The sequence below is a fragment of the Anolis sagrei genome, chromosome 4 (assembly GCF_037176765.1).
Source record: "Anolis sagrei isolate rAnoSag1 chromosome 4, rAnoSag1.mat, whole genome shotgun sequence".
In the NCBI taxonomy this organism is placed as follows: Eukaryota; Metazoa; Chordata; class Lepidosauria; order Squamata; family Dactyloidae; genus Anolis; species Anolis sagrei.
Window position 1 is genome coordinate 180,392,956 of NC_090024.1, and position 13,611 is coordinate 180,406,566.

At 39.9% G+C, this 13,611-nt stretch overlaps 1 protein-coding gene and 1 non-coding gene across 5 annotated transcripts in view; both read left to right on the plus strand.

The window, feature by feature from the left end:
- The first annotated feature begins 266 nt into the window (after positions 1–266).
- Positions 267–382, plus strand: LOC132775268 (U5 spliceosomal RNA). Its single transcript, XR_009631476.2, has one exon. It is a non-coding gene; the product is annotated as a U5 spliceosomal RNA (small nuclear RNA).
- Positions 383–4,104: 3,722 nt separating this feature from the next.
- KIF2C (kinesin family member 2C) overlaps positions 4,105–13,611 on the plus strand; it is a 31,197-nt gene continuing 21,690 nt past the window's right edge. The window contains exons 1-6 of one of the 4 annotated variants that reach the window (XM_060773372.2): positions 4,105–4,295; positions 6,105–6,199; positions 8,132–8,236; positions 10,645–10,693; positions 11,415–11,537; positions 12,882–12,998. In XM_060773372.2, coding sequence (XP_060629355.1) covers positions 4,229–4,295; positions 6,105–6,199; positions 8,132–8,236; positions 10,645–10,693; positions 11,415–11,537; positions 12,882–12,998 — 556 coding nt within the window. In that variant the 5' untranslated portion in view covers positions 4,105–4,228. Of the gene's footprint in view, positions 4,296–6,104; positions 6,200–7,674; positions 7,699–7,906; positions 7,982–8,131; positions 8,237–10,644; positions 10,694–11,414; positions 11,538–12,881; positions 12,999–13,611 lie in introns of those variants that run through there. The other 3 variants (XM_067467917.1, XM_060773373.2, XM_060773374.2) reach the window with 3 other exon arrangements.

Consider the following 13,611-nt stretch of genomic DNA (forward strand, 5'->3'; position numbering starts at 1 on the left):
GGGGGGGGAGAGATCACGTGGGCGGAAGGGTAATTTGCATATTTTTGCAACCATGGTGCATTGCGCTACAGGAAATAGTTTTGCCGCATTTTCTGCTCGTTTTCTTTGCCAACATGAACATTGATGTTTTTTTAAGAACGTATAAAAACGCCGATATGTTTATATAATCTTCTGAAAAGGAAAATTAAGAGTCGCTTTTGTGGTGTCACTATCACCTCAAGAGCAGGCGGGGATATTGTGGGCCTCGGAGTGGCAGGAAAAGGAGTATACTCTGGTTTCTCTTCAGATCGTATAAATCTTTCGCCTTTTACTAAAGATTTCCGTGGAGAGGAACATTTATGAGTTTGTAACCAATTTTTTGAGGCTCCATTTACGTGGAGGTACCCATTTCTGTATCAAAAAATAGACAAGAAAGTATGTATTTGCACTTGCAATGAGAAAGCAACGTGTGATGTGCTGGTTTCTGTATGTGTTGTGGGTTGCTGTGAGTTTTCTGGGCTGTATGGCTGTGTTCCAGAAGCATTCTCTCCTGACACTTTAACTTCAGAGGTTTTGAGGTCTGTTGGAAACTGCAAGTGGGGTTAAAATATCTGCGGAATGTCCAGGGTGGGAGAGAGAACTCGTCTGTTGGAGGCAAGTGTGAATGTTGCTATTGGCCAGCTTGATTAGTATTGAATAGACTTGTAGGTTCAAAGCCTGATTGCTTCCTGTCTGGCGAAAATCCTCTGGAAGGTGTTAGCTGTCCCTGATTGTTTCCTGTCTGGAATTGCCGTTTTCTGAGTGTTGTTCTTTGTTTATTTGTCCTGATTTTAGAGTTTTTAAAAATACTGGTTGCCAGATTTTGTTTGTTTTCATGGTTTCTTCCCTTCTGCTGAAACTGTCCACATGCTTGTGGATTTCAATGGCTTCTCTGTGTAGTCCCTATATAGCAGGGGTTCTCAACTTTCCTCATGCTGCGACCCCTTAATACAATTCCTCATGTTGTGATGACCCCCAACCCTAAAATTATTTTCCTTCCTACTTCATAACTCTCATTTTGCTACTGTTATCAATCGTAATGTAAATATCTGATACGCAGGGTGTATTTTCATTCAGTAGACCAAATTTGAATACTGGTGGGGTTGGGGGGGGGGTTGATTTTGTCATTTGGGAGTTGTGGTTGCTGGGATTTGTAGTTCACCTGCAATCAAAGAGCATTCTGAACTCTACCAACAATGGAATTGAACCAAACTTGGCACACAGAACTCCCATGGCAAACAGAAAATATTGGAAGGGTTTGGTGGGCACTGACCTTGAGTTTTGGAGTTGTAGTTCACCTACATCCAGAGAGCAGCACTGTGAACTCAAATGATAATGGATCTGGACCAAACTTGGCACGACTACTCAACATGCCCAAATGTGAGTACTGGTGGAGTTTGGGGAAAATAGTCCTTGACATTTTGGGAGTTGTAGTTGCTGGGATTTGTAGTTCACCAACAATCAAAGAGCATTCTGAACTCCACCAACGACAGAATTGGGCCAAACTTCCCACATAGGGCCCCCATGACCAACAGAAAATACTGTGTTTTCTGGTGGTCATTAGTGACCCCTCCAGGGGTCCCGACCCCCAGGTTGAGAACCACTGGTATATAGTGTTGACACTACTTTCAGTGCTATGCCTTCTTGCTGTGGAATCATGAGAACTGTAGTGTCATGACGTCCTTACTCAGAAGTCCCGGTGTCTTAAGGTAAAGGTTTTCCCCTGACATGAAGTCCAGTCGTTTCCAACTCCGGGGTGGTGGGGCTCATTTCCATTTCTAAGCGAAGAGCCAGCGTTGTCCCTAGATGCCTCCAAGATCATGTGGCTAGCATGACTGCGTGGAGCACCATTACCTCCCACAGAAGTGGTACCTGTGCTCATTTTTTGTTATTTTGTTTTATATCCTGTGTTTATCTTATATTATTTTGTTTTGTTTATCTTGAGATTAATTTCACAATTCAGCAGCAGATCAGTTGCACAACTTCAGCGCTTTCCAGTAGCTTCTTCCTGCACAGTATTTTCAGTCAATTGCTCCCACAAACTGCAGTCACTCTGGAACTCTTTTACAGACACTTGAGCACATGCCCGGCCATTGTCAGTTTTACTATTGTTTTCCCCTCCAATCTAGATGACACTACAAACTTATCACAGCACACCGTTATATCTTGTCTTAGTAGACAGGTTATTTTAATCAATTACATAGAGCCTTCGATGAACAGAATCACAGCACAATTACACATAGCAATCACTGATTGGTTCCCAACTCATTAACTTAACTCAGAGCCAGGATTACATCATTCACAATCATCTGGACTAGGCCAGAACACATTCCCCAAATGATTCCCTATATACAGTTAATGCATGACTGAGCATTTCCAATAGAAGTCTATTAGCAGTGCATGACTCAGCTATATTACATTACAATACATTGTAAAACCTGACAATTTACATTTTATTTGATGTATTATTTGTTGTATGTATTCTTTTTGCTTTGTTGTTGGGCTTGGCCTCATGTTAGCCATGCTGAGTCCCCTTGGGGAGATGGTGGCAGGGTATAAATAAATAAATACCTATTGATTCACTCACATTTGCATGTTTTGAAACTGCTAGATCGGCAGAAGCTAGGACTAACATCAGGAACTGACGCTGCTTCCCGGATCCAAACCTGCAACCTTTCGATCAGCAAGTTCAGCAGTTCAGCGGTTTAACCCACTGCACCACCGAGGGCTCCTGGTGTCTTGCCGAACTACAAATCCCAGTGTTCCATAGCATTGAGCCCTGGCAATGAAACCAGAGTCAAGTTGCATTAATTTTGCCATATAGATGCACTCTTAGACCAACTCAAATAATAATGTGCAGAGAGCTAAATTATTCCTTCCAAGAAAGGAGAATGTATTGCAGAGCTGAAGAATAATATCCTATCCTCAACTCAGGAATAAACTTCCTTGAATAGGGTTTTGGATTGTAGTGGTTTGGGAAAGGCCTGGGTTCAAAACCCATTGGGCGAGTCACACTCTCTCAGGCCCCGTCTACACTGCCTTATAGTGGATCCGGATTGTTTGATGGAAACTGCTTTGTATGGCAGTGTAAACTCATAGAAGTAAAGGTTTTCCTGGGGGTTGGTGCTCACCTTCATTTTTAAGACAAAGAGCTGACGTTGTCCATAGACACCTCCAAGGTCATGTAGCCGGCATGACTGAATGGAGCGCTGTTACCTTCCCGCCACATTTGCATGTTTTCGAACTGCTAGGTTGGCAGAAGCTGGGGCTAACAGTGGGAGCTCATCCTGCTCCCTAGATTCAAACCTGCAACCTTTCAGTCAGCAAGTTCTGCAGCTCAGTGGTTTAACCCACTGCGCCACCGGGAGAACAGGAATAAGGCATCATAAGTAAAGGTAAAAGTTTTCCCCTCACATTAAGTCGTGTCCGACTTTGGGGGTTGGCGCGCATCTCCTTTTCTAAGCAGAAGAGCCGGCATTGTCCGTAGACACCTCCAAGATCATGTGACTGGCATTACCTTCCCGCCGGAGCGGTACCTATTGATCTACTCACATTTGCATGTTTTCAAACTGCTAGGTTGGCAGAAGCTGGGGCTAACAGAAGGAGCTCACCCCGCTCCCCAAATTCGAACCTTCGTCCTTCCAGTCAGCAAGTTCAGCAGCTTAGCGCCACCAAGGGCTCCCCGTAAACTAATATAATCCAGTTCAAATCAGATAATCTGGATTCGTATGGCAGTGTGTATGCATCTACACTGTAGATTTAATCCAGTTAGAAACCGCTTTAACTGCCATGGCTTAATACTACGAAATCCCGAGATTTGTAGTTTGGTGAGGCACCAGCTCTCTTTGGCAAGGCGGGGAAAAACCTTGTGAAACTATAAACCCCGTGGTTTCATAGCACTGAGCCGTGGTTAAAAACGGTGACTTCACAAGGAGTCTTCCTCTTTCAAAGCCAAGCTGCCAATCAAGCGCGTAAATCGTGACGCAACGCTCTGAGAGGCCACTAGAGGGAGAGAAACTGCCGCGGTGCATGCTGGGATTGGTAGTTTCGAGCGAGTTTACGTCCCTTGAGCGACGTCGCTTCCCGGCAGGCTTTGCGGCGCGCCCCTTTTAAAACGGCGGCCGTTGGTGAGCTGCTAATTTGCGACCCCGGATTCCGGAAGGAAAGGCGCGTCTTCCTTGTGGAGGCTTGGCGTTTGTTTTTCGAGAGGATGGAGTCGAGTCTTCTTTATGGGTGTCTTCAGCGGGGGCTGACCATAAATATCCAGCGAAGTAACGGTAGGTAGAGATGAAGAGACTGAGGAGAAACGCGATTCGCTTTGGAATGTTCCTGCTCTCTTCCCGTCACCAAGGTGTTCCTGCCTTAGGGAGTGTTACTGCGCATGCGCCACGATGCTCTTCCCCGTTTCTTGAGGCGCTTTTGTAGCCCAAATATTTTGCAAGGCCGCATGTCTCATTTCTGTGTTTTAAATACTTCGGGAGAACACTCTTAAGACCTCTCAGTGCAACACAAAACCTATATATTTTATTTATTTATTTTATTTACAGTATTTATATTCCACTCTTCTCACCCTGCAGGGGACTCAGGGCGGATTACAATGCACATATACATGGCAAACATTCAATGCCATGTAGACATACAACATATATAGACAGGCACAGAGGCAATTTAACATTCCAGATTTTTCAGCTTCATGAGGGTATGCGCGATTCCGACCACAGGAATTCACCGTCCACTTGTGACACCGAATTCTTTGATGGAGTACTTCCTCATTCTTCTGCATGCTGCTGGAAGGTTTTATGGTGTTGTAAATTGGCTAAATTAGCCTCCCCACATAAAGCTGTACCTAAATGTCTTACTTGACAGATGCAACTGTCTTTCGGGTTGCACAGGTCAACAGCAAGCTAGACTATTAATGGTCGGGAGCTCACTCCAACCCAGGCTGGCTTCGAACTCATGATTTAATGATTTAATGCAGCTGGCTACTAACTAGCTGCGCCACAACTGGGTCCAATTTCCACCCAACTTTCCACCTTTTATGCAACCTCCCAACCGCCCTTCTCCAATATAAGCTATTCACAAGGGCTTCTTATACATAGATTTAAAAAATGTCTCTCTGTATATGTCTCTCTGGTTTTCTTGTCTTTATTGACATTGGTAGTACATTTTCTCTGCATCTCATGAAACTACGAAACTGTCTTATTAAGGCATATTTTTGTCAAACTACTAGAATATTGCTGTTCTTATCTGGATATATAAGTTTTTAAACACTCTTTTAAAATACATTACAACTGTACCTTCGGCTTGCTTCTGATACAATAAATTGTCTTCATTTTTGTCCCACTTTTAATTATTTATGACTATATACTATATTTTTACCACACTCTTCTCATCCTGAAGCTTACAGATATTGGCAAAATTTGATGCTGCATTGTACATACAAATAATAAACATAACATTTCAAATTATAAAACAAGTAAAACATATAAATGCAATGCATTAAAAATAATTGCTGGAATAACTCTATTGCAGAATTCCCAATTTGCCAGTGGTTTTACAACTAAAAAAGAAAATTCTAGTGGATATTATTGCTGTGGTAATTTAACAACACAGGCCCCTCTTCTCCCCACTCCCCTGATCTCCATCTCCATCCCTGTGATGTCCCAGCCCTTCTTTACACTCAATCTACCCATTCACACAGACCGCAAGGTTGCTTAAGTACAGGTTGGGTAGGGTAGTATCGACCTGGGCCCTCGTGGGGAATGGTAAATATGGAATGAAGTCCAGGGGATGGGAGAGGGTTGTTTTTTTCTGAAGATAACAGCAAGTTTCTAGTTGGTTTTAAACTAAAGGTTTTAGAACACACTAGCTTTTTTAGTTGTAATATCACGAGTGGGTTGTGCCCAAGGCCAAGAGCCACAGTCAGTTGTAAATAGACTAGCTAGGCCAGCGGTTGAGCAACAAGGCAGTGGGCGGCCAGGTGGTGGTGGGGGCGAGAAGGTTCCCTGTAGATTTCTCATAAGTCTGGCTTGCTGAAATTATCACTATTATGAAAAACCATACTTAAATGTCTTTTTTTAATTCAGGTTTAATCCATGTTGCCATGATCAAGACTGTGAATTTAGAAAAACAGATTGTATCAGTGGAATGGACAGAGAATAACACAATCAAAGGGAAGGAGGTGAGAAATAGGGTGTCTACCTGGAGAAGGTTTTTCTCTTGTAGTAAGTCTCATTGAATTAAATATGTCTGTAACTCATGTATATAACTGCAGTTCTAGAGCATAGGCTACTTAAATGGATTTATTTAAAGTGTAAAGTAAAGCCAGCCTCCACACATAACTCACAGAATGCTTTGTGGAGAATTTGTAAGAGGTGTCAAACTTCAAACTGTATTGCATATCTTTAAAAAAAGTCTATAGGAATTCCATCCTCTCTTCACACTAAGAGTCTTTTTTTCATCCAGAATTCTTCTTCGTAGGAGTTCCACCTAAGCGACATGATGTAGAATTAATTCAGGATGTTTATAAATAGGACATGCATTGTAGTACTGTAAACCTTGGGAACTTTCATTGTAAGATAAAGATTTTCCCTTGACATTAAGTCCAGTCGTGTCTGAATCTGGGGGTTGGTGCTCATCTCCATTTCTAAGCCGAAAAGCTGGTGTCTGTAGACCCTCCAAGGTCATGTGGCCAGCATGACTGCATGGAGCACTGTTACCTTCCCGCCGGAGCGTTACCTATTGGTCTACTCACATTTGCATGTTTTCAAACTGCTAGGTTGGTGGAAGCTGGGGCTAACAGCGGGAGCTCCCCCTGATCCCCAAATTTGAACCTGCAACCTTTCGGTTAGCAAGTTCAGCAACTCAGTGGTTTAACCCACTGCGCTACCAGTGGCTACAACTTAAAGCATAACAAGTGTGCTTTACATATTCTGAATGTGCAGTTTTCCACAAAAAGGGCTGCCATTATTTACAAGCGTAACAAGATCTAGATGGTCCATGTTTTTCCTGCATTGTTAAATGGTGTATAATGTGGAAACAGATCCCAAAGCAGTTGAGCTTTCTTTGAAGGTCAGATAATTTACGTTGCAATCCTGACTTACTCACTTGGAAGGAAACTCTTATTTTCTTTGCAGGACTTAACATCTGAATACAAGTATGACAAGGTTACAATGCTTTTATGTGTTAAACAATATTTATACAATGATGTTCATGTGCATTGTGTCTTGTGCAGCATTACCAATGAAGCATTACTAATGAAGATAATAATAGTACTTCTTACTTGCCTCTCCTTGTGGCTTGAGGCAGCTTGCAACATTGCTAAAAACACGCAATTATCTAAGCGCATTTTACAGAATTCACATAATAAAACATTTTTTACAAAATATTAAAACATACAGAACAAAGATTAAACAGACACAAGTTTGAAATTAAAACTGGATATCATCTACTGTTTTAATAGTAAGGAGAGATTTATTCTATTATGGTGTGATACGTGTAAGAGAGGTCTAGCTAGTCTGGAGCCTTGGGTTTTATTTAAATGTCTGCTATCTGCTAGCTCAGTGAAGTGGTTGTTGGAATACTGAAGCATTAGCAATAGGATTATGATGTCATTCTAGGGTCAAACAGTTGAACTGAGGGGACATGACTTGTTCACTATTTCTGCACAAAGCTAAGAGGGTGAGGCCAACAGTATATGCTAAGTGATTAATTGTAGATTGAGCAATAAATACTTTTTGGAGTTCTAGTCTTTGTTAGAATTTATTTCAGTAAGTACTAATTACTTAACAAGCACATGGAATTTTCTCACCATAGAAATAAGAGAATGATTAGGATGTACTAAAATTAGCTCCCAGAGATTAAAGCATTTGTGGTGAACTGACTTTGCCAGTGTCTTTTGGAGCACACTGTCTCCCATGGAACTGTATGGGGTTTAGGTGACATTGGTGGGCTGGTTGTTTTGGTAAACATCTTAAATATCAGATCATTACTGTATTGTTCATCCTTCAGACTTGACATTGTGAACAAATAATTTCCTTTGATGGACTGACGATATCCGATTATGATGTTTTAACATGAGATAATTTTTCTACTTGTTTTATTCCCTTTGTAGATCGACTTTGATGATGTGGCAGCAATAAATCCTGAGCTGTTGAAGACTCCAGTTCCTGCTGATGGGAAAGGGAGCCTTCCTGTCCAGGAAAATGTAACCACACAGGTAGGTGATTCTGAGTAAGTCATTTTAGTATGCTGTAGCAAAAATAATAACATGAGGTGGTGGATTTGTGAATAATTTATCAACATAGAAAACTTTAATCTCCAATCAACTTAGCATTCCTTTATTTTAGAATTCTGTGCTTCAACTGTCTTGGAACTCTCTTTTCCATTCCTTCAGAATCTTCATCCCATTTTCTTGGAAGTCAGACTCAGATACATTAGGTTGCTGGCAAGATTACTTAATTTACCTGGTTCTTTTCAAAAAGCCCTGTGTAGTTTCAGGTTAGGATAATTTTGAAGACCCTTGCACATAGGTCTCCTTTTCCACTGGAGTTATCAGCAGAGGCTTTATGCCACATCTCATTGCTTTGTTTGATTGACATGCAGGACAAGGGTATTCTTGCTTGCAGCTCTATTTGGCAAATTCTCTCCTGAGAAAGGACTCACTGATTTCTTTTATTGAGGCTTTTCAGTAGGACATACTGCATAAGGTTTCTTTTTGCCTAGTTGAATGGTATTACTTTCTTCTGCTTGTTTATTTTTTAAAATCTGATTGTCTGGGTCTCAAGAGAAGTTACTTTTCTGTTGCTAATGGAATTAAAATTTTATTATCTGCTTTTGTTGCTCTTTGTCCCCTAATCCTCGCAAGGCAAAAAGGAAATGCTTGCATTGAAATCCTCAATACCATCTCAACTGACAATATTTCAGGCAGAATGTTGGCTTATGATTACCTTTTGTGTCCTGTATGGTTTTTAACATGTTTGTTTGATGAAGAAGCCAGTGAATGTTTGAAGGCTTGTATAGGGTGAGGCAGCATAACTTCCCTTTTTCAAAACTTAATAAAACTCATTGTATGAATCAGAATTTTTTATTTTTTATTTTTATAATGTAGATTTATACCTAAAGTTTTGTTTTATATAGTTTTGAAGATCTGGCGTTTGTCATGACTCTTGCCAGCATAGCAGGCGTTATGTTGACAATTTCTTCCTGGATGTTGGTCTTCAAATCTTGTAGGGTCCTTGGACGGTTCACATAAACACGGGATTTCAAAAAACCCCATTGAAAAAAATCGCAAGGGGCCAAATCTGGAGAGCGGGCTGGCCACTCCAAATCCGCTCAAAAAGTAGGCCTCAACGGCAAAAGCACGCTCCTCGCCGCTCCAACGCATGATGGCGACTGAACTGTGTCAGGACAAAAGTTTATATTCCCGGCTCTCGAACAAGACCTCTAGCGCTCCGCAACATCTTCAACCAACTGAATGATGAGCATTTTAAAAAAGGAAGTTATTCTGCCTCACCCTGTATAACGTATTTTTTTTAGAGTTGAGCCAATGGAATATTATGGCTTTTATTATATTTCTTTGAACCCTTGAATATAATATATTGTGAATCTTATTTCAAGACATTAAGTGCAAATTAATACCAATTTTTAAATTTATGAGTTTTTTGTGTTGCAAGTTATATGCAGCTTTGTATTTAACAATTTGTGTGCAGCCAGAAATTCAATGAAGGCTAGTGCATGGGTTCTCAGAGAAAGTTATAGATTTCTCTATTTCTTCTTTGGCCTGCCTTATTTCTGTTTGAATCACAGAGATGAGAATGTCTCTTCTTTAAAATCAGCATGGGAAAGTTAGAGGGATAATAAAATCAAAAATTATCTCAAAGTAGTATCCTTAAACCTTTGTTAAACTGTTCAGAGGATGTGCTTAGTCTTCTTTCTTAAGGCCCATCTACATGGGCACTTAAATCTGGGGCCGATCTGAAGCATTGCTGCTTTGGACCATCCCCAGATTCTGCCAAAGTCTTTTTGTCTCTCTGCTCCTGAATTGTGGTAGTGGTGTTCTGAATGTCCAGTCAGGCCAGCCCGGTGGATGTTTACCTTTTTGTGCCTTTTGTCGCTGAAGCTGTGACCATGGAGCTCCAGAGACACCAACAAAGGTGTCCAGTGATGGCCAGGAGCTTTCTAGACCTGTGTGGGTGCCGTTGTGGCAACAAAGAGCACAAAAGGTAAGAGCTGTTCCCCTATTCCCCATGCTACAAAGCACAGGGAAAAAACAATAGCAACACTGACACGTGTGAACAGTGGTATTTGTTCTGAATTATAACTGACCCAGCTGTTTATACGTAACCACCCCAAAGTGCAGGGCTGAAGCTTTGGAGCATCCTCCAACTTCTGGTAATGAGGTGTACAGCTGGGTTTACCCAGTGTTAGGGACTGGATGTCCATGAATTGTTGTCTGGACATCCAGGAGAGATTTCTGGCATGATCTGGAGCTTATGGTCTTGGTAGAGATGCCCATATTTTTCAGTAGATAAGTTTTTTTTAAAAAAAAAATTACAACCCAATAACTTTTAAACATTTCTAGAAAATACTGTGGATGTTCACAAATAGAACACTTTTCCCCTTCAGAGTCGAAATTCCAGGACAACAATCTCAAGAATTCCTGCTCCAAGAGAAGGTAAATATCTGTTTCTACCATTAACTAGTGAAACTAAATTTGTAGATTTCAAGTGTAAAATCTTTCCGTATTATGGTACTTGGTAGTATCTTATAGAAAAAATATAGCCCACCCTTATGTTAGGACACAACTAAAAGTGGCTAATAACAGTGATCACAAATACTAGAATAGTGTGAAGTTAAAATAAATAACAAGGGTAATGAATCTTAATCTGATGATGGTAATTTTCTCTCAAGAGACAAGATAAATGTTTTTGTTTATAAAGTGACCAAGACATGGATGGAGTGCATAAAACCGAGAGGGTATGTTTTGAATTTGAAAGTTTGCAAGTACATCGGATAGGTTGTCAAAAAGATTTGTAGATTTGATGGGTTTTTTTCAAGGTAGTTTTGTCAGAAATTCTGTTTTTTCTTTAGAGATAACTCATTAGTTAACTAACAACGTAGTTAACTAATTATTTAATTAAATAATGAGTGTGAGTAGTTGAGTGTTGCTTAAAAATGAAATACTGGTTGTTGTGCTGATTCGTTCACACTGTTAGATTTCACGAAACTTTTCTGTAGATCTGTATTTTCACCAAGCACTTGCTGAAATTGTTTTGATTTAATTTCTTTAATTTAATTTTAATTATGCAACTCTCAAAATATGCAAATATTTTTCAAGTTGAACACTGATCCTGCTAAGTTGACTACTGTGATACCATTTTACCTTGCTCTTTTAGCACTACGGTACCAGGCTAACAAAATGTCTGTAATAGCCGAAACGCAAAGCAGTGCTCTTGAAAGCAACATGGAGGTAGAATCAGCTGCTCCTGTGCCACCACAAATCCATTCTTCTCTTCCTGGTGAGTTGTAATAAGTATAGGTCAATGTAGCCTGCCTTGTAGCTGTGTCTAAATGGGCAGGATCTCACACGTTCTGCTTTTAAAAGGCCTTGTAGATGTGCACAATTTAAAGGACTCCTGAAACAAAATTAACAAAATTTGGTCCTCTTATATTTCAGCTGCAAAATTGAATATTCAAATTTACTACATGGCTCAACCATTTCACAATCCAGTCCAATATTTTCATACAACAATTGCAGTTAATAATATATCCAGAGTGCTTATGTGATAGCTGAAATTATTGTGGTGTGAGGATCATTTTTTTCTGCTTTTAATGATACTTTATGCCTAAAGTTTTTAAATTACATTGTGGAGTTGCAATCAGCATTGCCTTTGCTGAATATTGGAGGTGCTTCAGCATTTCCAAAGTGTGAATAAATCAATATTTATTTCAATCAATGACCAGCCTTAAAACAAACAGGGAAATAAAATGTAAGTTTAGGTATTAAAATAAAAATGTTAAAAGCAGAGTTAAGAAACAATATTAAATAATGAGAATTGAAAACAGTGTTAATTATCTGTATATGTAAATAGCAGTGATAAAAGCTGAGATAAAAAAATTAGAACTTTTAAGACTGGGACAGTATCCTGCCGACAAGCTATTGCTGCTGCACAAAAACTAGCAACTTTGACTGTAATTTCAGAAAACTTGTCAGCCAAAAGATAATCAGTATAAAACCCTGGTATATTTTGTAAGCTTGGATTAATAAAATGTTGTCAAAGGTCTTGGTGGTAGAAACAGTATAATAAAATTTGTCCCACGGTTTCTGCCGCCTCAGCCTCATAGGAACATAGGCAATTACAATATGATGTGTTGTTATATCTTTCCTCCAGTACTGCAGAAGAGAGCACATTGAATTTAGCTTTTCTGTTAGGGTGGTATTTTGTGAGAACATTCAGCATAATGTTCCTGGGGAAACTCACCAGAATAGAAACTCATGCATTTATTTCTTCACATATTTGGATTAGTGCTGTCTTGTTTGTTTTACAACATATACATTTTCCTTAGTGTTTTGTAATTCACAGTATCAGCCTGCTGGAAATACTACTGCATAAGTGCACACTATTTGGCATTAAAAAAAAGAAAGAAAGATGGCTTAGGCAATTAGCCTGGTAGATATTCTGTTCTTAAATGTTTATGTCCCTTGCTTGGACTTTCCCCTCCAATTAGAAACCTGCAATTCTTGAGTGAAATCTAATTGGGGTATGTTTTGTTTCCCTCTGAGCTAAGTGGAACTAGTCACCTCACTGTTTCTTGTATTGTCTTGGGAAATATTTTTAACATCTGGTTTCCTGCCCCAACAGTTGTACGAGCTCGATCTAGGAGTAGTTACTGTTCTGATAGAGGTAGTATACAACCAAATGGCAATGGAATAGAGGAACCTCCACAGTCTCTCAGAATTGTCTCTGCTGCAACTCAAGGTAGAATAATGCTTTATAGGTTTCCTTCACAAACCTCTTTGGTCCAGATTTTATGCAGGGTTTTCTAGTACGCTCTTGTTTAGATGTCACTGAGGATGTGGACTAGGGCCACTTCTACACTGTCCTTATATCCCAGGATCTGATCCCACATTATCTGTTTATCCCATCATATATGGCAGTGGAAACTCATGTAATGCAGTATAAAGCAGATAACCTGGGATCATATTTTGGGATATAAGGATAGTGTAGAAGGAGCCTAGATCTGCGCTGCACCTCAATTCAGCAGCCACATCTGATTTAGCCCTGAAATATATAAAGTAGAGAAAGAAAGACAGCGATTAGGGGGAGTTCTGTAGTACATTTAAGGCTATCAAGTTTATTTTCATATGAGTGTTCTTGAATTATAATCTGCTTCTTCAGACGCGCCGAGTAAATCTATTCGTTTGCAAGGTACTACAAAAAGTATCTTGTTATTTTTTTTAAAGCAGATTAGCATAACTTTCTCTTTAGAAGATTATATAAAGTATCATTATAATCATACCTTGATGTGAAGGATGCCCTTTCTGTTCACTACCACAGCCAGTGGTCATTCTCCAATATGTGAGGCTGATTA